This window comes from Octodon degus, unplaced genomic scaffold, assembly GCF_000260255.1.
Source record: "Octodon degus isolate 3935 unplaced genomic scaffold, OctDeg1.0 scaffold00238, whole genome shotgun sequence".
Taxonomy (NCBI): Eukaryota; Metazoa; Chordata; class Mammalia; order Rodentia; family Octodontidae; genus Octodon; species Octodon degus.
The window spans coordinates 1939747-1965456 of NW_004524814.1; the positions used below are offsets into that span (position 1 = coordinate 1939747).

The window sequence follows — 25710 nt, forward strand, 5'->3', positions numbered from 1 at the left end:
TTTTTTTTCTAAAATCATGTCCAACGGTGTCATGATAAATCTTCATTGGCCCGGATGCAATTAGGATTATGACAACTATCAAGAAAGTCCTTGAAAACAGCAAGTGTCTAAAGCCATTCTGTTCTCGCTGACTCAGCCTTCCACAGCAGCGCATCTCCGAAGGAGGCTTTAAAAGCCTGAAGCGCGTAGCTAGGAGTTGAGAGGCTGAAAAGTAACTGCAGGGCTGCTGGCCCCATAGATCAGCGCAAGGCGAAGGATTTTTTTTTTCATCAGGTATCAAATTCAGGACCTTGTGCCATTGAGCTTTGTCCCTGGGTCAGTATGTTTTAATGTGTTTTTCTACCAACCACTAACCTTAGACACAAAACTCCTTCTGGAAAATAGATTTCTGAAAAGCTTTTCTTTCTGCTACTTTTCCCAAGAAGGCTAGTGAAATGCGTGGTGAGTGCTTACTTACGCCTCCAGGGAGCAGCGCTGTGGTAAGCACAGGTGCAGTGTGGCAGCCGGGAGGGATGGAAATTGTGCTTGCCACGAAATACCAAGGGTTGAAAAATGGACTGCTATAGTTGGAAGCAAAATAAAATAAATCTTTAGTAATTAGTAATTGGTCATAGGAAAAAAAAAAAAAAGATGGCCAGCGCAGTGCACAAGTGACACTTCAGTTCTGCCAGACTCCTGGAAGCATTTTACTTCTGCCCGCTAGAAACACTCTCACTCACAGCTGAGCTAGGCTGTGGGAAGTGCGGGCTGCAGCAGCACATAGAGTCCATCACTCCACAAAAGGCTTCCTGCAGAGCACAGAGTCAGTGCAGCGCTCACTGCCCTCTTCTTGCAGGTGCCTCCATCGTGGGGGTGAACTGCCACTTCGACCCCACAACCAGCCTGCAGACTGTGAAGCTCATGAAGGAGGGCCTGGAAGCCGCGAGGCTCAAAGCCTACCTCATGAGCCAGCCCCTGGCCTACCACACGCCTGACTGCGGCAAGCAGGGCTTCATTGATCTCCCAGAATTCCCCTTTGGTAAGACACATGCTTTTATAAATCCTCTAACTATCTTTGCTTGATCAATTTCAAATAAATACAGCCAGAGAGCTTTTGTCACGGCAAAGCAATAGCTGCAAAGCTCTCATCTGCCCTGCCGCCCTGATTCCCTTGATATTAGAAGAAGGAGATTGGGCAGGGGGAGCCTACAAACTCCCCATGAGCTCAGACCTGACACTAATCCATCATGCTTTCAAGCTGCAGAAGAGAGCCCCACAGTGGACTGCTCTAGCTCTGTTGTATGGTCTGAAGGAGAAATCCCTCATTTTCTCTAGATCTTAGTTTATCATCAGGAAAACCCAGCAGATAAACAAGCAGTATCCACAGTGTGATTTTCTCTGAAAATATTGCTGTAACTGAGCTGCAGGGGGTTCCTGAGGTGCTTGCCAGGGAGTGAGCATCTCTACATCCTGGGAAGTGGGGTGGCTTATTTTTCTTGTTGCTGAGACAAAATACCTGGTACCCACAGTTAAAAAACAAAAGGTTTATTTGTTTGCAGAGGTTTCAGTCCATAGTCAGCTGGCTCCACGGCAGGGTGGATGGCAGAGGAGAAATAGTTTGTGGCAGGCAGAAGGCAGACGTTGCTAACAGCGAGTCCCAGCAACAACAGCAGCTCTTCTTCTCTGTTTGTACCGTATGTAGGCTTCCTGGCTTCCGGTGATGCCAACCAAGCAGTGGGCTGATGTAGTAATCATGCACCCTTAATCCCAGCATCACACACTCTAGAGCCAGCCCCCACTGAAAAGCCCCACCTGTGAGTGCATGAGACTTTGGGGATACATCTAGGTACAAGTCATAAGAAGGGGTGAGCCCACTTTGAAATTCAAGTGAGAGGAAGCCAGGGTGGAGCCCACCAGCCTCCTTCATACTCTAAGGTCCTTATCCTAAATCCTGTATCCTACAACAATACTCAGAGACATTATAAAGTATTAGAAAATAATGACCTGAGGAGAACATACAGAAGGCAGGCATGGCATTTGGGTTGGTTTTGCTATAGATGTACTATCTCACAGTGTCATGGGTCAGAATACAGGTACAGTGGAGCTGGGTGGATTTCATTCAGGGGTGTCAAAGGGGCTGTAGGCCAGAGCTTGGCCAGACCTAAGGCCCCCAGAACCTAGTGGGTAATACGGATCTACATGCCCATATGTGCAGGTGCTTGCCATTTGTGGATGGAGACCTTCTCCATACCTGGGCTTCCACCATGACACAAGTATTTCTGTAGCACAGCAGCTGGCTCCCTGGGGCAAGGGCTCCTAGCCAAGTCAGATAGAAGCCAAGGTGTCTTCTGTAACCCAGCCCAAGTCCACGTAGCATCCCCCTCCACATACTGCCAGCCTCGCAGGTCACCCTCATACAGAGACAGAAGCTGCCTGGGGTCTTTGGGAGGTAAGACTGCATGTGTCAATCCAGAGTCCCCAGCAGTTTAGAATCTAAGACAGGAGGAGTATCCTCAGCCCGTTCAGCTTATTGACAATTTTATTATAGCTATTCATCTTGGATTTTTAAAATTTTGAATTTTGTAATAAAAATAATATAGACATAATGACATTTATCACAGGATTGGAGCCCAGAGTCGCCACCCGATGGGATATTCAGAAATATGCCAGAGAGGCCTACAACCTGGGGGTCCGGTACATTGGCGGATGCTGTGGGTTTGAGCCCTATCATATCAGGGCAATTGCAGAGGAGCTGGCTCCGGAAAGAGGCTTTTTGCCAGCTGCTTCTGAAAAGCATGGAGGCTGGGGAAGTGGCTTGAACATGCACACCAAGCCCTGGGTTAGAGCGAGGTGAGTATCATTTGCTAGCACAAACCAGTTTGGATCTGAATATTGACTGTCCAAGCAAGGCCACTGAAAGAGGTCAACTGACTTACTATATGATGATGAGATTCTCTCCCAGAGATGATTATAGCACAGCTGTATGAGCTGATTGGTGGAGAAGGCTCTATAAATGCAGAATGTGAGCAATACAGGTGGTGATGGAGGTCACAAAGGCAGAGCCATGTGGATTTACAAGAGTCAAGCACAAAGTAAACACAGCAGTACTACGTGTTCTGTGCCAAGATGTGCAGCAGTGGGGATGTGGTAGTCAGCAAGATCGATAAGGTTCTTCCCCAGAGCCCAAATTCCAGTGGCAGGGATGAATAGTAAAAAAAATTATATCAAGCAGGTAGAGGACATGAGGAATGCTACAGAAGTGGGAATCTGGGGTCTCTGGCTCAGAGACTCATAGGCTGTGAGGGAAATGGATACGAAACCCATTATACTATACTGCAGTAACTGTTGCGGTAGAGGAATGGGTAACAAAGTGACAAGAGAATGACCAACTCTGCCAGATAGAAAGATACTCCAGAATTGTCTTTTGGCTTTTAAAAAAATTATTTATGTATTTATTTGGTACCAGGTCTCACTGCGCAGCTTGGACTCATAGTGATCCTCCTGTTTCAGCCTCCCCAGCACTGGGATGACAGGCATGTGCCACCACACTTAGTTTCAGTGGTTGGCACATTGGGCTCCGGGTTCTGTGGCCCCACAGCATGCACTACCCAGATCAAACCCAGGTCCTTGTGCTACAGGTAGACGATTAGACTGCCAAGCTGTCTCCCCAGTGCCTGGCTTGAGTTGTAAAAGCAGAGCAGAGAAGGCAGGCTAGAAGATGGCCCACCAGCAGAGCCACTCCACACCACTCAGCAGACACTCACAGACACACCTCTGTCGGACACTGCTGTGTGTACATGGGCAGGCGCTGCCCCAGCCCCAAGGATTTGCAGCAGAGTAGACAAGGAAGGGCTGCTTCAGAACGGAGGGAGATGGGCACAGCCTCGGACAGAAGCAGGGGATGCAGGGGGCGGGTGGAGGCTGAGCCCGCAGCTCCCTGTGCTAAGTTCTAGAGAGTGAATGTAGTCCCAGACACAGGAACAGCTTGCAGCGAGCCCCGGGGGTGGAAAGAAGCCTGTGCAGAAAGACAAGAAATCAGAAGTCTGAATGCAGTGGAGTGGAAGCTGGAAGAGGTTGTGTGACACAGTGGCAAGGGGCCGGGAGTGTGACAAGCAGCCGTTGGAGGGTAGGCCATCTAGTTAGAGTGCCACAGCCTTGCACGCACACCTTTGATGAACGCTTCCAGACAGGAGGCAGCCTAAGCCAGGAGACAGGGGAAGAGAAAGGAGATGGAAAGCAGCAGATTCCAGGGAGGGGGAGGTGTAGATGCCATTTGGAGCCAGACCACAAGGTACAGGGGTGGAATGTGAGGCGTGACAGGTCACGACACTACACAGAAAACATCACCTCTCTGAATTCTAAGCTTCTGATCCCTATGCGCATGTTGAAAGAGAAAATCCAAGGCAATTTTAGACCTGAGCTCAGTTCAGGGGTAAAAGGACCTCAGAGTCTGAGGATGGCCAAGGGCATATTGTAGCTCAGTGACAGAATGGACAGGTGGGGCTGGAACTGATGCTTTTGCTTGGTTCCCACAGGGCCCGGAAGGAGTACTGGCAGAGTCTCCGGATAGCCTCCGGCAGGCCCTACAACCCTGCTCTGTCCAAGCCTGATGCCTGGGGCGTGACCAAGGGCACAGCTGAGCTGATGCAGCAGAAGGAAGCCACCACTGAGCAGCAGCTGAGGGAGCTCTTTGAAAAACAGAAGTTCAAATCCATATAGTAGCCATACTGTCTGCTGAACTCCTGTCTGTTGGGCCTCCATGCATACAAATAAGGAAAAGATGGTTCAAAGCCACACTTGCATAGCCCCAGCCTACAGGTGTACTTGGTATTAACTGAACAAAGGAGGGTCACCAGGAGCAGTCAGCAGTTCTGAAAGTCTGTGTTAGAAGTTTATTTAGAAGCAACATGGTTCCAGGGAGATAGCTCAGTAGAATAAGAGCTTGTAGGCTTCCTAAACACTTGTCATGTGTTAAGTAGTACAGAAATTACTGCAGTAAAGGAAAAGTAATCCAGACATTAATCTTACTTTCACAAGTTGGCAGACCGGGAGGGAGGGTGTGATGCATGATGTTGTGAGTGACACAGAGCCAGCCGGGGACAGAAGGATGCTGTGCAGAGTGACTTCTGACCACTTCTGAGTATAACTGTTAGTAAGGAACATGATCTATCTATACCATGGATGAGTAACATGTATGACATACAATCACTGAAATAAATGTGTGATCCATTCTGGTATTTTTTATTTTTCTTTCTACTCTATTTAGAAAAACATAGTGGTTGAGTAAGTTGATGTGATAACCCATTCATGATTTTTGATCCATAGTAGAAAAACATTGCTATGGGCCAGAGAGATAGCTCAGTGGACTAAGCACCTGCTTAGGTGAGTTCGATCCCTAGCACCACATGCCACACCAGCCCCATCCCTGGGTGCGCCGAGCCAGCCATCAAGACCTGGCATGGTGGCACATGTCTGTAATCTTGACACTAGGGAGGCTCAAGACGAGAATCACTGCGAGTCTGAGCTGTGAAATGAGACCCTGTACTACATACATTAAAAAAATAGAATAACATTAGTGTGAGACATCCCATTCAGTCTCACCAGCTGAGCTGTTTTGAAATTATTCTTTTCCTTGTAATAACAAAAAGGTCAGTCACATTATCTGGGTTTTGTTTTTGTTTTAATTCTACAGCCTACTAATCCTGTATGAAATCTTTATAGGTCCACTTTCCCGTCTATTAAAAAATACTACTACTATCCACTCACCTCACAGGCATACTGGAATTTCAGAGATGCTAGCAGTTTTTAAAGGGAAGAGAAATTCCAGAGTTCTTTCCATGAGAGAATTTGCAATCCACCCTTCCCCAGGCACAGGTAGAGCCAAAGTGTGCTCTTCAGAACACTGTGAGCACGAACTCCACGAGTTTCTAATTTTCTCACATCAATTTCAAGATTTAGTCCTTTGCTTCACAGACAATAGTAACTGGATTGGAAATGCAGGTCCCTTTAGTCACGCACGCTATGACCCCCTTAGTCACCTTCTGTCCTATGACCTGCACAGCCTTTTCCTGGGACCCCAGGGTGCGGTCCTTGGGGAGACCTGCAAGTCCACACGGGCCTGGTGGTGGATTTCGCAGTCGCCCGCCCACAGGCGCTTCCCCTTCTGGACTCTCACTAGCCCACTGCTAAGAGGTCCTGCGTGGGAAGGTATTTCATGGGCTCAGTGTCCGAGGAGCTTAGAAATAGGAAATGAGAGCCCCATTCGTCAAGTCAGGACACGAAGCCTCACTCGGGGCCAGCACACACCGAAGGAGTCACGTGCAATTCCTGGCCCCACACTTCCTACCACGGCAGCAAGAGCGCCCTGAGGGAGACCCCAGCCACTGCTGCCTGGGCATCCCTAAACAGGGCGCACATCGATGACTGCAGGCCCAGGATTTCCAGCAGGGGCCGCCCGAGGACCCGTTCCTTTGGAACTTGAGCAGCTCTGCCAGGCTGTCTCTCCAAGCAGCAGACCTTCCAGCCCTCTTGGACGCTGTAGGTGGGAGGGTGGTTTCCTGGTCTTATTTCGCGGACCTCTGAATCCCACCCAGGATAACTCATTGTCCAGGAAAGCTTTCTATGTCTCCCCCAGATCCTCGTGCTGGAATTACTATACTGACTTTTTTCCCAAATAGCTTTCCAATAACCGGTGACCTTCTTCAGTCTACAACCTCCCAAGCCTTACCTGCCAGCTAAACAAGCCCCAGTCTTTACAACAAAGGGAGGAGTGATCGCAGGTTAAACGACAGTGCAAAAGAAAGCAAAGCCTGATAGGCGTAAATATATGTGTAGTATATGAAAAGAACAAGACTGAGAAGCCAGGTGTGCCGGGAAGCTAAGGCAAAAGAATCAAAAACTCAAGCCTAGCCCAGCACCTTAGCAACACCCTGTCTCAGAGTTTTAAAAAGGGGGTAGGTGAGGTAGGTGGGGATGCAGCTGAGTGTGCAGGCCCTGGATCCAAACCCGAGTTAAAATGCAAAAGACAGCTGCTGGTAGCCACTGGTAACAGGCATGCAGTTCACTGGGGAGGCCGGTGAGCTCTGAAGGAGAGGAGTTGCTGAGTAATGCTGCCAGTTGCAAGCAGCTAGAGGCTCTGTGGTCCCCATAGATGGAAAAGTAAGTGCTGGGGAGTGACAGGGACAGACAGGCACCCTCCTTCACAAGCTATGGAAATGATGCCAAACACATTGTGTAGAGAAAAACCGTAAAGTGACAACATGGAGAGGTCTCTCTCCAATGCTAGGCTGGACTCCTAGGCTGTTATGGTCTTTATCTCTCTCTCTCTCTCCTAAGAAAGCTCAAGCTGGAGGGCATGAGGCCACTTGAACAAGTGTGGTTGATCTCAAGGTTTGGGGAGAGAGTGTGTCCTCTCCCTGGATATTCTGCAGTTGGTTGAGATGTTCTGGCACTGTGATATTTCAGCTATTAAAAAAGAGCAATGAGATTATCTTGGTTATATCTGATTCTCATTTTAGTTTACAATTTACCACGACATTTGGTTAATTTTAACCTGGGCCGACCGATGAGTTCAAAGTCAGCCTTGACTACATAGTGGACCTTGTATAAAAAAGAATCATCAAACCAAACACAAGACAATTTAAATATATGACTTTACTAATGTTTACATTTAAAGTTATCTTTTCTCTGTGCATGTTTTTACACACAAACAAGTATGGGTGTGCTGGCACACGCCTGTGATCTCAGCACTCGAGGAGCTGAGGCAGGAAGATCAGAGTGAGGTCAAGGCCAGCCTGAACTGCCTGGCAAGATCCTGTCTCAAACCCCACCCCGATCCCCACCCCCTAAAAATGAGTTTTCAAAGTAGATATTTAACTTATTTTTAATAAAAAGTGTATTTCCCTCAAATGCCTAAAATATCTTTAAGCGGTCATCACTTATAAGAAAACTGTTAATGTGTGATTTATAAATAGTTCAAGCACAACATCCTAAATTTAATCCCTGGTATCAAAAATAAATAAATAAATACATTTTACATATGTTTACAAATGTTTATTTCTACCTGGCACCATTTTGTGATTGTTCCTAATTTACTTCATGACCTTGAAAGGAAAAAGCTGATGGTCTCTTGATGTAGCCCAAGCTTTTCTCCACTTCAGTTTGACCCTTTTTCCGATTATTTTGACATGAGATTTTACAGTCCTGGGAAAGATTAGCATCTCTAACATCTGAATTGGCTTAGTTAGATCAGCCATCTCTCAGATACACTAGTGCAAGATAGCAGAAAAGGAGCAAATACATTGAGAATCGGGAGTTTGGGGCACTCCGCACTGTTTCCCATTGGAAGTGCAGAGGCGTGATGACCTCTGTGTCCCCAGTATTAACTGAAGGCCTCTTAATCATATGTTTCCAGCTATTGGTGGATTATTCTCCCCTGGCCAAACAGACCCAGACTAAAATGGTGCTGTCACATAGCAGGTAAATGTCACCGGCTTACTGCTTGGCCCCAAAATGAAAACATCTTCCTTCTGGGTACTGGGTCCCAAAGAGGTCTGGGCCTGTGGAGTGAGTACAGTGAACTGTTTTCGCTTTCAAACCTTGGAGTTCTTTCCATATTTGCATGAGTTAAGGAGCTACAGAGATTCTTGGTCCAGAGGCTCTTGTCTTCCTAGGAAGTGGGGAGCTGGCCTCTCACATTTTGAGGATCTGAGGGTTTGGAAAAAAGAAGTCCCAGGATGCTTCCCATCCATAAAGCTATTTATTCTCAGCAGCTTGATGGTTTAAGAGCTCGTTCTCCAGCCTGGACCACTCCTGAGGGCATGGGTACAGGCAGCAGTTCATCCTGGGGACCCAAGCAGGCCGCCCTGCTGCAGATGTCCTGCAGGCTGCTTCAGATCTCATAGAGGTCTCCTGTAAGTTTGGGCTGCCAGCGGGCCCTTCTGCACAATTTCCTAAACTGTGCCATCAAGGGCAGAGAGGCGCCCCAAGCCTGGACTGGACCCCTGGTATCTTCCCTGAGTGCACAGTCAACTCTACACCCTATCCTAAACATTCCCAAGTGCCTGAAAAGTCCTAGGATTCACACAGACCCTCTTTCTAGGAGGGAGACCAGTGACAGGACCACCACTGGCAGGCAGGCAAGCAGTATTTATGTCCCAGGATCTGGAAAGGCCAGGCTGTCCTCCATGGTGCTGAGGTGCTACTGTAGGATGACTTGGGCCAGACACAGAATGAGGTCAGGGGTGTGAGACAGGAGAGCTCCACAGGGGGTCCTGATGTTTGTGACCCACGGGGGCTCCGGCTTCTAGCAGAACACTGCCACTGTCCTCTCCACCCACCACTTCTGCTACCTGGGAAGGCCACCCAGCCCCTCCTCTAGGGAGCTGCACCCCATCTCAAGAGGTACCAGTGCCACCCACTATTCCAGGCCAAATCCTGGCCTTTCTCAGACATGGTGCCCCATGGTCCCCAGACTGTGTAAGTTGTGTAAGCTGATTGAGCAGGACCTCCCTTCCCTCCAGATAGAGGTGTGTGGCAGCCAGAGATCACTGCCCTGCTGATGCCCCCAAGAGCTCAAGGTGCATTTGGAAGATACACCTGCTACATTTACACTCCAAAATTCCCAATAGGAAACTTAATGGAAACAGGCAATGGATTATCAATGGTGCCACAGATTCCTGGCAAGATTTACATTTGTGGTCATCACCGAAGGCCACCATGAGAGACTCAGGAAGCCAGGATGCAGAACTGTGACCACAGACATGACACAACTAGGCATGACAGATGTCTGGAGGGACCCTCAGAGGTCAGCTCTGCAGACTCCCTGTGCATCTGCAGAGCCACAGCATGGCAGCTCGTATCTGCATTCTGCCTTTTGCATGCAGACAGAAAAGTAGCACACTTGACAGTAAGCAACAAGAAGGCACAGTTCCTGTGTCTCAGCAGGAACAGGTGGCTACGGAGAATCTGCCTGTCTCCCACAGGTCACTAAACCACTGCATGAGGATCTCTTTCTAAGCACTCACTGACAGGGCCCTCCCCTGCATGGAAGGCATGAATTGTTACATTAAATCCACTTTAAAGCACATTTTTAACCAGGCATGCTGGTGCAAGTAAGAAATACAAATGTACAAGACAACTCAGTTTGAAGCCCAGAGGTGGGATCAAGGGTAAACTAGAGACAGTAGGTGCTATAAAAATGCTATTAAATTGAAATTGTCCTCAAACATCTGGTGGGAGCTACACAAAGTGACTGGCTTGCATCTCGAAAGTATGATCATTTTTTTAAAAATCTTATTTATTAACTAGGTACAAGGTCTCACCAGATAGCTCAGCTTTGTAGTAATCTCCCTGTCTCAGCCTCCCCAGCACTGAGATTCCAGGTGTGTGCCACCACACCCGGTTTCAGTACCAGGGATCAAACCTGGGTCCTTGCGCTTGCCAGGTAGATGCTTAGACAGCCAACTTATCTCCCCAACCACACAATCATTTTGATTATATCACTTTTGCCTACTCAGGAACAGGAACTACCTTTCCATTTTCTGATGTCCATTTTAATACCCTTTTTCACAGTATTATAGTTTTCATTGTACAGGTCTTTCATTTCCTCAGCTAGGTTAATTCCTAAGTATTTAATTTTTCTTTTTTCTTTCTTTTTTTTTTTTTTTTCCGGAACCAGGGATTGAACTCAGGCCCTTGCATTTGCCAGGCAAGCATAATTTTTCTTGATGCTATTGTGAATAGTACAGTACTTTTCCCCAATTTCTTTCTCAATTGATTCATTACTGGTATACTGGAATACTATTGAGTTTTGTGTGCTGCTTTTGGTATCCTGCTTTGATTATTAATTTTAGGAGTCCTTTGGTGGAATATTTTGGATCTTCTATGGAAAGTTTCATGTCATCATCAAATAATGATAATTTGACTTTTGTTCTTATATATGTCCCTTTTATTTCTTTCTCTTGTCTGGTTCTTTTGGCTGATATTTCAAAAAGTATAATGAACAGGCATGATGATAGCAAATATTCTTTTTTGTTCTGAACTTTGTAGGAAAATCTTTGTTTTTCCCCATTTAAAATGATGTTACCTATTGACTTTTCATAAGTGGCTTTTATCAGATTTATATACTGTCCTTCTATGCCTATTTTCTTCAGCATTTTTAAGGAGTGGATGCTGGATTTTATCAAAACATTTTTTCTGCATCTATTGAAATGATCCTGTGATGTCTGTTCTGGCTTTCTCTTTATTAAATGATTTGCATAGTTCAAGCCATCCTTACATTCCTGGGTGAAAACTTCTTCATCAGGATGTATGATCATTTTGACAATTACATATCACGTTACCTGCATCTTGCTGAGGAATTTTGCATTGATATTCATTAAAGAAATTAGTCTATAGTTTTTTGTTGTTCTTGTGTAAGGTTATTCCTTGTGTTGGGATCAAACTAATGCCAGCTTCCAGGAATGGCCTTGGAAGTTTTCTTTCCCTTATAATTTTTACAAGAATTAAGGAGCAACATTACTTCCTCACTGAAAGTCTTGTAAAATTCAGCAGGGAATCCATTAGATCCTGAGCTTTTCCTAGTTGCTAGGTTTTTAATTATTACCTCAATTTCATAACCTGTTATTGAATTGTTCAGAGTGCTTACACAGAGGTACCTCGGTTCACAAACAATTCTTTCCATGATTCAGGTTGCAAGTAAACCCATCTGAGCCAGGATCAAAGAAAATTTCCCACACTGGGTCAACATTGAACATAATCACTGAATTTGATTTGGTTCTTGTCCAATTTTATTTATGACCAAAAGTTAAATTAATGAACCAAAGTACCACTGTATTTTCCTGGTTGAGTTTTGACAATTCATATGTGTCTAGGAATATGTCCATTTTTCCAGAAGTTCTAGTTTCTGGCAGTCCATATTCTCATAGCACTTATTACTTGTTAATAACTCTCTGGATTTCCGTTGTGTTCCTTGCTTTGATAGGGTAAGATGGCTAAAGATTTGTCTATTTTGTTTATTCCTGCCAAGAACAAGTTCTTTGACTTGTTGAATTTTTTAATGTGTGTGTATTTTTTTAGTCTAATTTTGTTAATTTATACTATGATTTCCTCCCTGGTGCTAGGTTTGGGTTTGAATTCTTATTTTTCTGGTCTCTTTTAAGTACATCAGTAGGTTGTTATATTGCTGCTATTATTATTATTATTATTATTATTATTATTATTATTTATCTCACTTTTTCTAATGTGAGCATTCAAAACAAATTTTGCTCTTAGGACAGTTTTCATTGTATTCCATTAGCTTCTGGTATATTACACTGGCATTATCGTTTGATTCCAAGAATTGTTTCATTTCCTCCCTCATTTCCTCTGTGATCCATTGAGTATGAAGGAGTTTTTTAATGTCCAAATGTTTGTAAAATTTCTGGGGGTGCAACTCCCAGAACTAAGACTGCTTGTTTAGCAAGTATGAGAACCTGGGTTCAATCCCTAGCAGTAAGCTCACACACACATACACACACACAATAATAATATTTCCCAAGTCCCTAGTTTCTGCTAAGCTAGCTCCTGAGCAATGTGATGTTGATATAGGGGAAAGAAACTCCAAACCTAAAAGGTACCTTCATGTTCTCTAAAACCAAAGAATGAATTTTAGGAACAAACAGAGGTTAAGAGAAGAATATTTATTAGGGGAAAGAAAATTTCTGTCCAAGAGGGAGACAGAAGAGGGACCCAAGCAGGTTGCCCAGGGAATCTGCCTTTTCCAGGAATTTGCATAGAGTAAAACCATGTGGTGAGGTGGGTCTATGGTTGAGAACACAGGAACTCACTTAGGTGGGCATGAGGTGGGACAAAACTATGGTCAACCAATGAGATTACAAGCACCATTACTTGAATCAAATTGATTACATCCAGGGTTAAATGAGTGAGTCATCCATCAAGTGGGCATGAATATGGGACAGGGTCTCTTCTTGTTGGGGATTGGATAGTGACTCCTCTTTCAAGGTGTGTCCCGAACCAGTGGGTCAGTTAATGAAGGTCACCTGGGGGAGGAGCAGGGAATTGAAGAGGGGACAAAGGACAGGAGACAAGAGAAATGAAGACAAGACAGGATTTTGATCAAGTCTGGTTTATTTAGGGGAGGTGTTGGGTATACATAGGGGGTGTAGGAACGAGGAAGTCTCGGCTCTAGGGGGTCAACAGGTATCTAGGCAATGGTGGAAGGTGCAACCCCTGGGGCATAGCTCGTGATTTACAGGGAATTGGCAGGGTGAGAAGGACCATAAACTTAACTCAGCAGGGGAATAGAAACTTAAGAAAATGGCTGACACTATTATAAAATGGGTACCAGTTAATGGCTTCCCACAAAGAGGATTGATATCTATTTAGAATATCAATCCCTCATGCCCATCCTTAGGAAAGTCTGTGGCTGCATTTGTTTACTCTTTGGTCTTGAAATCTTGCCCACAGTGGGAATGTCTGTCTGTTCCAAAGTTGCAAAGTCACCTTGTCTTCCATATTGTCCCTTGAGGGCCTGGTCCTATCCCACTGCCTATAATATTTATATCCAATTTAGCTGACTATATCAATGTGAGAGATGTGGGAAGGAACTACTCCTGTCTTCAGGGAGTTTATAATCCAGGGTGGGCTGGGGAGATCAGGATCCCCCAGTGGGTGATCCACTTCATGCCCACCCAAGTGAGCTCCCATGTTCTCCAACTTAGACCCACCTCACCACATGGTTTTGCTCTATAAAAATCTCTAGAACAGACAGTTTCCCAAGGCAACCCACTCAGGCACCTCTTCTGTTCCTCTCTCTGACAGAAGCTTTTTTCCCTAATAAGTATCCTGCTTTTAACCTCTGTTTGTACCTGAAATTCATTCTTTGGTTTTAGAGAACATAAAGTCTTCCCACGTATCTTTCAGGTTGGGTGTTTCATTCCCCTGTATCACTGGTCCCACTGACATTCAGGGACATGGAGCACTGTCCTAAGCTGGAGATCTCCTCTTGGTCAGGGCTGCAGTAATGACCATCTCAAACCACCGCTCCAGGAATGGGTTAGACAAGAACAAAACCACTGTGGTAACAGACCTCAGCTGGGGTGGGGAAGACTGGAACAGTCCAGCCCTCTCCTTCAGCTCATACCCCAACCTAGCAGCCCCACGCAAGCCCTGGACCCCACCACCTAGGTTGCAGAGCATAGCATGTGAGCACAAGTGTGTACAGTCATCCAGATGTGGATGGTGACTTCCTGGGGCAGGAGTGGGGATGACTGGCTTCTGATGCTGTCAGGGGCTCTGCTTCCTTTGTCCCTACAGAAAATAGGCTGAACTTCTGCTCCACTGTCATGTGACATGGCCTTGACATCTCCCATATCAACTGCTATAGAGAGCCTTTCCAGATCCTCATCTCAATCTGGGAAGTTTATACTTGTTTTGTTATTTATTTATTTATTTATTTATTTATTTTTAATATATTTGGTACAGGGTCTCATTATGCAGCTTGGACATGTAGTGATGCTCCTATTTCAAAATCCCCAGGACTGGGATTACAGGCATGCACTACTATACCCAGGGTTCAGCCACATTAGTTTGGAACATTTCTTTCCAGCCTTGTTTCCATGCTGGGTTCTTCTTATTCTAGTTCACAGTTCTGGGCAGGGCAGGGCAGGATAAAACAGCTCTGAGGGAGCTGTGGGCAACTTTCATCTAATGCCCCTCCTCTGGGCTCTGTTAGCTGAGCTCCCTGCTCCATCCTCGGCCTCCTCCAACCACACACCCTGAGGACACACAGGGTCAGAGTTCAGGGGCCCTCAGAGCCAAGGACAATGTGAGGCTTGGTGAAGGTGAGCTGAAGCTGTCCTGCCCCTGTCCTGTGAGATGGCTTGGGTGTGTCCCCAGGTGCTTGTCTTGACAGAAAGAGGGTGTCCCTCCCAATTCTTCCTCATCCTCTACCCCAAAGTTGGGAGAGAGGTCTTGGATGGATTTTCATGTCATTTTGAGGAAGTTTTATTCATACCCATCTCTGCCTGGACTGTTTCAGGTTTTGTTTATAGTTTTTATAAACTGCTTTAGTTTATTTGTTCGTTTGTTTTTATTTTCAAAATAGACATCCCCTCCACCTCTGGGAGAGCAATACAGTAGTGTTCCTCAATCACCAGTTCTTCTATGGACAGCAGTCCCTGCATAGCTGTGAGTTCCACATCTGCGGATGGAACTGACCAGCCTGAAAATATTTGGGAAATAATTGTACCTGTACTGAACATAGACAGAATTTTTCTTTGTTATTATTACCTTTCAAAATAGAATAATAACTACTTACATAGCATTTGGATTATATCAGGTACTACAATAATCCAGCGATGATTTACAGCACATGGGAGGATGAACATACTCCATCCTTTTATATAAGCAGCCAGAGCATCTGCACATTTGGGTACCTTGGGCAGGATGATGTGTGTGTCCTGAAACCAATCCCTCATGGACACCAAGGGACAAATACCTAACAGTTCTTAAAGCAGGACTGGAGATGGAGCTCAGAATAGAGCACTTGCCTACTATGCTCAGCACCCTACAAAAAGATCCCCAGCAGTGTAACACAAACTGAAAGAGTTAAGAGGAAAAACGCAGACCAGCAGGGCATGGTGGCACACACCTGCAGCAGGTTCAGAGCTGTTTAGTCAGCTTTCCTGTCACTGGACACGGTGCTGACCTCCTCAACTTAAAGAAGGAGACACTGAATCGGGACCTCAGTTTCTGGGGATTCACGCTACGACTGGCTGGGCTTTGGGGTCAGACTCTTCACATACCAGCCCCTTCCATCATCTCTCCTCCATGCACAGAAACACTGCAGTCCTGAAGATCCTCACCAGCTCGCAGAGGGCAAGAGAACCCACCACACCCCAAGAGAGAGGACTACCAAGCACACAGAGATGTGGCCTTCCTGCTTAGGTCTGCACTCCTGCCCACAGACTCTGCGCATTCCTTAGGGGAGAGTCGGCCACCAACTCTCTGGCCCCATGCCTCTGAGAAAATTCACTGGCCAAACCCACAGATGACCCATGGGCACACATGTTCTTTTTTTGTGTGTGTGGAACCGGGGATTGAACTCAGGCTCTTGTGCTTGCCAGGAAAGCACTTATTCCACTGAGCCATCTCCCTGGCCCCCTCACACATGTTCTTTCTTGGATTCCCAAGGACCCTGCCACAGAGCCAGCACACCCACTCATACCAGGGATACCCACCTGCAAGTGAACCAGCCTGCAGACTCTACCATCACTCTTGAGGTAGGAAGAGGCCTAAGGTGATCCCAGGGACAGTGTCAGATTCTGTCTGCAAACTGGAGGGGAGATTTCTGGAGACTGGTTGGTTTTGGTTTTGAATGCAAGAAAAAGAGTTTTTGATGTGGCTGGCTGCAATCAGATGATACCAAAGGCAAGAACAGAGCTGTGTGAACACTCAGGCTTTTTGTCACAGCAGTCCCATGTGAATGGCAAGCAAAATCTCTTAAAGGAGAATTGGATCTGCATTTCTGCTTTAGGGGTTTTTGTTTGTTTGGTTAGTTGGCGTCTTCAATATCTTCTTTCTTCAACACAAGCTTCACATACTATTCTATTTTTTTACACCTTCTGCCCATTCTTTAAATTCTTCCTCTCATTTTGAATTCAGTGTATTCTGTCCTCGCTCAGGCATTCCTGTCTTCTGTTGTATTAATCTTCTGTCCTCCCTACCTACTCTGTTCCTTGTGTTCTTCCTATTTAACTTTTTTTTTTTGGCAGAACCAGAGATTGAACTCAGTCCCTTGAGCTTGCCAGGAAAGTGCTTATTCCACTGAGCCATCTCCTTGGCCCCCCTTCTTTAAAAAACAAATATATATATATATATATATATTTTTTTTTTCACAAGTGAGTTACATGATGTTACAGTGTACTAGTAATCAGTTTTGAAACTGTGTCATTGCTATTTGTTTCTCAATAAAATTATTTTTAAAAATAAAGAAAGAAATCTTTTTCACTTTGCACAAATACACCAACAGGTTCCAACAATCTCATAGCTGTCCTCACTCCTAATGTACACTTTCCTGTGCCTGTGGCCTGTTGTCAACCTCACAAACACCTTCTTAAAATCCTCAGTACTAACTCTTAAGGCCAAATGAAAGATCTCCGAGAGAATCTGACCCCATATCTAATTTTTGGCCTACCTCTCCCCACTGTCTTACACCCTTCTTTCACCTGTCCCTCCACCTTTTCCCTCTAATCCCTTGTCATCACAGAAGCATGGCTAATAACTATTGAACATGGGCTGTAAAGAATATTGATCAAGAGGACAAGTGTAAATGTGACGTTTATCAAATAGAAGCAATGCATGATTGGATCTGTTGTTGATTCTGTGGGAATTCTTTCCTCCAAACACAGGGAGAGGCCAATCACTTAAGCTGAATAGCCAAGTGGGAAAATCCCATCTCAGAACAAAAAAAGCTAAAAATCACATCAGTGGATCAGGGGAATGTGGTATGTGGTATCATGTTATAAAGATCTTCATAACAATTATAACCCGTTCTCACCCTCCTTGAACTCAACTCTCAGTGCCAAAACAGGAAAGAAAACACACACACAGAGAGAGAGAGAGAGAGAGAGAGAGAGAGAGAGAGAGAGAGAGAGAGAGAGAAAACAAACAACAAAAGACTCCTATGGTCTTTCAGTGATTCCAAGGCAGCTACAGTGGGTACTAATGGAAGGGAAAAGAAAATATCAGATTTATGAATTGATTAAAAGTTAAAGAGGCACACTACCCCACATACACCATGGAGGGAGCCAAGAAAGAGGAGAGAGACACTACCCACCACACCTCAATTGTGAGAGGCTTGGTGAGTCGCACTGTGACAAGGGAAGTGAAAGACACTGCCTACCACCCCTCCCCAATCATAGGAACCTTTGAACAGAGAAACCCACGTGCCTGGCCCAGGCTCCTACACCATAGTTTGGGCAGCTAGCAAGGGAAGTGCCTGGGACATGGCAACAGGCTCAGCAGGAGGACCCAGGGTAAATCCACTCAAAGAAGGAGATACACCACCTACATACAAACTCCTCATTCACAACTGGTTCTATTACATAAGTATAGACTTTGCTCCTATAATATAAAGTACAAGATTAATGGTTACCACAGGTTGTCAATTTCTAAAATGTGCTTGATGATATCATTATTTCTAATTGTACTACAAAAGCTAGGATGTCACATCTGTTATAATCAGTTGTTCTCCCTTGTGTAATAATATTGGGAAGCTCTGGGATAATAACTCTACCATACCTTATGCCAAAAGACTGATGACAGAGTGAAACAGAAACTATCCCACTACCAATTAATTGGGAAGGTAGGATCTTGGGCCATGCACAAACCCAGAATGTCCTACACACAGTAGATATCACTGAAAGACAGAATTCTCCTGGATACCCCTTGATACTAGCTATGTAGCTATACACTACTAAAACATACAAGAATCATGACAGAAAAAATTTAAAAATTGTTGGAATAGAAAATGTCAAGGTAAAGAAGCAAAATGCAATCACAGACTTCTAGACCACTGAGAACAAATTCAAGAAATGCTGATATACAAGACATTGGAAGTCAAGCACCTAAAATTTCTGAAATGATAGCAGCTGAAGTAAAGAAAATGCTCCAGAAGTCTATAGAGGAAATTTGATCAAAAATGATCTCTCAGATAAAAAAAATGACATCTATAATGAAAGAATTAGTCAGCATATCTAAAGGAGACTGTCATAGTTTCGGGTTTCTGCAAGGTGAACACTACAGTATAAGACAAATTTTATAAGACGTTTTTTATAATGAACCACCCAAAGAACCATATACAAAGATTACAAGAAATTTGTCCGCACACTAAAGACCAAATATTCTAGCTGAAGGCCTGGATCCTAATACCCTGCATAAGTCTAGCAATGCCTCCTAGACTACAGAGAAAGTTCAGTGGTCTAAGTGTCTGCCTGGATGAGCTAAAGGACCTGGGTTCAATCCCCAGTAAGGCATGCCATGCTGATCCTACTGTGGGTGCACCAAGCCAAACACCAAGACCAGGCCTGGTGGTACACGTCTGTAATCTCAGTGCTGGGAAGGTTGAAAAAGGAGGATCACTATGAGTCCAGGCTGCATAGTGAGATCCTGTACCAAATACATAATTTTTTTAAAAGACTCCTATGTGTATAACTGGAGGCCTAGGCCCCACAGCAATGTCTCACAGAAGGCTTCATCATGGATTTGCAATGAGAAGGCCAAGGGGTCTGTGGTACAAAGTTCATGCCATTGGGATGAAGGATCCATGTTAGCAGGCTGAGGGATCTGAACTGGAGCTAGAAAGCAATGCTGAAGAACCACAGCTGACCTGAAAAGCATCACAGCCATCCTCAGCAACAGTGAGATTCTGAGTTCCTCTGATGATGAGGAAAACTGAGTTTCCATAAGGAAAGCCAACACAATAAGGTTCTCCGGGAGACTAAGCTGTGAACCATCTTCCCTTCCTGAGCCAGGAAGTGACACCTAATGTGAGGACCAGAGCTCTCCTGACATGAACCACAGCCATTCTCAGCAAAAAAGAGACCTCAAGCTCTTCCTCTGGCAAGAACAACCAAGTTCACCAGGAAAGCCAGCATAACAATGTCACCCAGCAGAATAACCCAAGAGAACCAGTAGCTTCCAACAGCTCCAACAGCTTCTCCAAATAGCTTCCCTAATGCCATCTCACTAGCTTCTCAGTTCTGCCTCTTATGCTGCAAGCAACAATCATCAGGAGGGTGTTCCACACCCAGCACCGAACTAGCTCAGTTCAGATGGATGTAACAAGTTGACCACCAGTTGGCAATCCACCACAGAGACACATAGATTAAAAATAAAAGAGGAGCAAGGAAAATAAGGAAACTTTGAATAAACAATATAGGGAAGAATTAAAATGGACGAAACAGATTGAAAGAGATATGCAAGAAATCAAAACTTTCATTGAAAGCTGGTAAAACTGCTTCAACAAAACTGAAGATAGACTTTCAGACCCTGAAGACAGCATTGCAGCTAGTGAAAATGAAAGGAAAGATGTGCTAAAATGTCAAAGAACCAGGAAATAACAGTTCAACAGCTGCAAGATGATGCAAAGAAAACAATATAAGAATGATAGCTGTAGGGGCTGGAGAGATGGCTCAGTGGTCTAAAGCACCTACTTAGAACAAGCTTCGCAAAGCATCTGGGACCGCGGTTCAATCCCCCAGCACCACATGCCAGCCAGTCGCGCCCCCTGGTGGGCTGAGCTGGCCACACACACACACCTCTCTCTCTCTCTCTCTCTCTCTCTCTCTCTCTCTCTCTCTCTCTCAAATAAATAAAATAAAAAAAATATTAAAAAAAAGAATGATAGCTGTCAATGAAACAGCTGGAGTCAACACAAATGACATAAAAAGACTATTTGATGAAGTCAGACCAGAAAATTTCCCAAGAATCTAAAAAGAATCTGACACACAGAAAATGAGGCATATAGAACTCCAATTAGCCACAACCAAAATATATTTATCCCAGACATACAAGATCCCAGAAATCAAAGAAAAAATTAAGCAATATTCATCTGTCCTTGGCAACAAAGGTAAAACAGAAAGCAGCATAATCCCTGCCTTGAAATTTTACTACAAAGTTACTATGATGAAATCAGCATGGACTGGCCAAAAGCAAACCTCATGATCAACTGAAAAGATTAGAAGATATAGACACAACTAATATAGGCACTTGGCCACTTTACCTTTGACAAAGGGGCCAGATATGCTTCCTGGAAGAAGGATAGCATCTTTAATAAATGATGCTGAAAAACTGGTTTTCCACATGCCAAAGACTAAAACTAGACCCATGTCTATCACTATGCACTAAAATTAAAAGGGATCAAAGATCTAAATATTAAAGCAGAAACACTGAATTTAGATATGTAGAAAGTAGGTAGAAATCATTGAAACATTGGGATAGACATAGAGTTCTTGAACAAAAACTAAACTGCACAGCAAATACTTCAAAAATGCAACAATTGGGCTGGTGAGATGTCTCAGTGGTCTAAAGCACCTACTTAGAACAAACTTAACAAAGCACAAGGACCACGGTTCAATCCCCCAGCACTACATGCCAGCCAGCCCCGCCCCATGGTGGGCTGAGCTGGCCACACACACACACACACACACACACACACACAAATAAATAAATAAATAAATAAAGCAATAATTGTAATCTCCTCTTACTAAAAAGTTTTTGAATCTCAAAAGAAATCACCAACAGAGTAAAAAGAAAATCTATAAATTGTGAAGAAATTTTAGTCAACTGCAATTCTTTCTAGAATATACAAAGGCTTTTTAACAATCAGGTCCCCAAAAGTCAAAGACCCAATCCAACATGAGCATCTAAAATGAATATACACTTATGAAATGACATGAAGCAATATAAATTCCAAATAAATATATGAAAAAATGTTCAGCATCACTGGTCACTTGAGAAATGCCAATTCAAACAATACTGATATTCCATGTTACCCTAGCAAGATAGTTATTATCAAAAGTCAACCAATAACAAATGCTGGTGGTGTTGGTGGGAGTATAGACTGGTACAACTACAAATCAGTAGTAAAAATCAGTGTGGAAATTCCTGAAAAAGCTAGAATTAGAGGTCCCTCTCGATCCAGCCATTCCACTTCTATTCCCAGAAGCATTAAAAACATCATACCACAGCAATATATGTGCATCTATGCTTATAGCAGCACTCTGTCTATAGCTGAATCTTGCAAACAACCCAAATGTCTATTAACTGAGGAATGTATAAAAAACATGTGATGTTTTTGTACAATGGAGCATTATTACTCCACTATAAAGAAAGCTAAAATCAAGGCTTTTTGTAGGGAAAACAGTGCAACTAGAGACTATACTCAAGAGTGAAAGAAATCAGGCTTGCATGAGTAAACATGGTATTGTCTCCCTAGTGTAAAACACTGAAAGCATAAGTAAGAGCCAAAATGTACAATAGGTGTTGTGAAAGGGAAAGAAACTGTTCAAACAGAAACAACAGCTGGGGTTGAAGGGAAGGATAAAATATACAAGATAGTTAAGATACTTATACCACTGGCATCTATTTGCTCATTGGGAAAAATAGTGTTTATATTGTTGGATCAATCTTACATGCCTGTGTCTGGTAATCTGAGCAACTACTTCGAAGATCACGATATACAAAATAGTAACTATTGTTGTCTTCCTCAGTTATTGGAAGCAGGGTCTGTGAGAGGAGGGGCCTGAAGAGAGCAGAGTAAGTCCTCGCAGGGTCTGTGAGAGGAGGGGCCTGAAGAGAGCAGAGAGCAGAGTAAGTCCTCGCTCTGTGATCTGCATTTCCTTCATTACCTTTGGATCAGCAGGCCTGAAAGAGGAGTATGAGTGCAAGCTCTGAGCTTCTTTCATTCTCTCTGAGATAGCAGCGTCTGCTCAAGGAGAGTAAGACTGTGTTCTGTGAGCTGGACGTCCTTCTTTATCTCTGGGACTGTAGGCCTGCAAGGGGAGTGTGGATTCACGCACTGTGCTTCATCCATTTTTCTCAGGGACAGGAAGGCCTGTAAGAGCAGTGTGAGAAGGTCGACGAGAACCCCAAGTCCTGAAACCCAGAACCAAAGCTGGGGCCAAGGCCCACAGGTGCACATGAGCCTTTGGAGTGCAGAGTAATTAGTGAGACCAGCAACACGGAAGTATCTGAAGCAGCAGAGAGGAGCCAGCAATTGGACTTCAGGGAACTCCACCAACAGAAGTCCAGTCCCAGCCCTCATATGCAGAGGCCAAGAACAGCTCCATACCCAACACATTTCAGGAATTAAATATGGTCACCATTACAGAGCTGTAGACACCAGGGGTACCTGACTACTGTCATTCCCCCTTGTTTTTCTGATTGGCTATCCCTTTTCTGTCTGGTTAAATATCATCTTGTTTTGTTCTGCATTCTGTAGTTATTTTTGTATTTGGGATTTTTTTTCTTTTCTTCTCTCCTCTCATCTCCTTTTTTATTCTTTGTTCTCTTCATTTTCATTCTCTTTTTCTCTTCTTTTGTTAATATTTAAGTTTCTTACCTTTTCATTCTCTTCTATAGACCATCTTTTTCTCTCTCTCTACTTTTTTAATTTAAACTTTCAAATGAGTAAACATTATTTCTGCCCTTTCTGACTACTCCTTTGTATTCTATTTCATTCTTTTCCTCTGTGTTATCCAGTCTCGTAAACCTCAGGTGATTATTCCTTACTAGCCAGACTTGACTCTATTTGACTTCAGTCATCACGTAAGCCTACACTCTTCCCATCCATCCTAACTCCTGGACCCCCACAGAAGGCAAAATCACTCAACTAAGGGTCATGTCACTGTACACAAGTGCATAGTATATGTATGATACTGTTCTACAATTTTAGAGTTTGCCCCTGCAGTCAGAGGTCACAGGTTAATGAATACCATAGATTACCAGTAGTTAACATGTACTTGAAACTATTATTATTACTAACTGTACCACTTTAGCCAGGATATTTTATATATATATATATATATTTTATATATATATGATAAAGTTTTTCTTCCCTGTATGATAACACTGTGACTGTATGAGGTCATAATCATCACCATAGACAAGTGCCAAAGGATTAGAAGGTGAGCCAAATGGTAATCTTGCTTCTTTTACAAACTGGAAAGGTAGGGTTTTGGGATATATAAAAGAAAACACTTGCCAGCAAAATAGCTCAGCCAACTAAGCACCTGATTAAGCAAGTGCAGGGACCAGAGTTCAATCCCTGGCACCACATGCTGCAACAGCCCCACCCCAGGAGCCAGCATCTAGACGGGGCGTACTCCTGTAATCCCAGCACTGGGGAGGCTGACACAGGAGGATCACTGTGAGGCTAAACTGTATATATATATATATACAATTTACCTATAAAGGAAAGCCCATTCACATCATGACAGATTTCTCAATAATAACCATTGACATTTATCTATCATCTGGTTTAGAAATTCTGTATCATCATTATTGTTTTTATATCTTTGAAATAAAACAGATTTAAAGAACAAAAAGTTTATGGAATTACCATACAAAATGCACAATGCTAATCTTGGAGAGAAAACCAAAATCTTAGAAGACTTTCCATAGCAGCTGAAAGCATGAGTAACACGTTTGCCAAAGATGAAGAATCCACAAAACACGGCTATGAAACAGAAATACCAGATATAAAAATTATATAAAATTTGTTAACTGCAGAAACACCAATTGCAAAGACAGGCTTTTTGAAATCAACAACAAAAAGGTAAATTAAGATAAATGACTCAGAAAAGCCTTTAAAATGATAGGAGAGCAAGGAAAAGTCTTTTTTAAAAAACAATTTTATTGAGAAATAAATAGCAATGAGACAGTTTCAAAACTGATTACTAGCACATTTTCAGTAATTAATACATTGCATATTATTGTCATAGTGGTTATTCATGGTACAAGATGCAAACATGATATCCTGTCCACAAACACTATTAGAACAAATCTCTCTATTCATCAAATTAAGAGAATGCAGCTGTATATCTATCTTATTTTGAATATACAGATACAAAATGGTTGTTCATTTCTATCCCTCTTTTTTGCTTAGTTTTGTCAGAGAAGGGTATTCCATTGTCATTTAAATATTGTAGCAAAATATTCCAATATAGTCCAGTAGTCCATAATAATAATGGGTTTTCCATTAAGACTGGTAATGTCAGGATTTGTTGACTTGAGCCTTTCACAGCTCAGAGTATGAATATGGCTTTATTTTTTATACTTCATTTTTATACTTTTCTGCTGGATGGTTAAGACCTAGACAAAGCAAGACCTATATAACAAGAAATGTTACTTTAGTATCTGATAAGGTCAGTCAAATCCCCTCAGGATTTACCCTGAAAGCCTGTAGAGCAGTTTGTAGATCCTTGTCAGTGTCAGGATGTGGATGAGTCATGGCCATTGTTTGACCAATTTGGAGAGCAAGAAAAATTCATTCTACAGCTTTTAGATGACACTAAGACCAACCTAAGGCTAACTGAATTTAGAGAAAAACTAGAAGGTGATACACATGGAATAATAAATTTATGTATAGAAATCATAATAGAAACACTCCCAAGTACTGTATGAGAAAATAGGTCAACATATACATGCAGAATGTCAACCATGATGAAAAAACAGCACATTAAAATTAAAATGCCAGATACACAAAAGAAAACAAAAAAATTGTTTTCTATTCTGATTTCTATAAATAAATGTATTATTCCACTTTTTAAAATTAATTTTATTGAGAAAGAAATAGCAATGAGACAGTTTCAAAACTGATTAGGAGGACAGTTTCAATAATTAATACCTTGCATATTGTTGTCTTCATAGTGGTTATTCATAGTACAAGATGCAGACATGATGTCCTATCCAAATACTATTAGTACAAATCTTTCTTCTTTCTTCTCATTGAATTAAGAGAAAGTAACTGTATATCTATCCTATTTTGTTTATACAGATACAAAATGGTCCTTCATTGTATCCCCTTTTTTGTTTAGTTTTGTCAGAGATGGGTATTCCATTGCTATTTAAATATTGTAGGGGAGTGAATTCAGTAAAATAATCCAATATAGTCCAGTAGTCCATAATAGCAAAAGGTCCATAGGATCTTTTAAGCATTCTATATAT

At 43.2% G+C, this 25710-nt stretch overlaps 1 protein-coding gene across 1 annotated transcript in view; it reads left to right on the forward strand.

The window, feature by feature from the left end:
- Positions 1 to 5216, forward strand: part of LOC101584249 (betaine--homocysteine S-methyltransferase 1) — a 17202-nt gene extending 11986 nt beyond the window's left edge. Inside the window, exons 6-8 of the mRNA XM_004645747.2 lie at positions 836 to 1018; positions 2601 to 2829; positions 4515 to 5216. Of these exons, the coding sequence (XP_004645804.1) occupies positions 836 to 1018; positions 2601 to 2829; positions 4515 to 4698 (596 nt within the window). The 3' untranslated portion in view covers positions 4699 to 5216. The remainder of the gene's footprint in view (positions 1 to 835; positions 1019 to 2600; positions 2830 to 4514) is intronic.
- The last annotated feature ends 20494 nt before the right edge of the window (positions 5217 to 25710 follow it).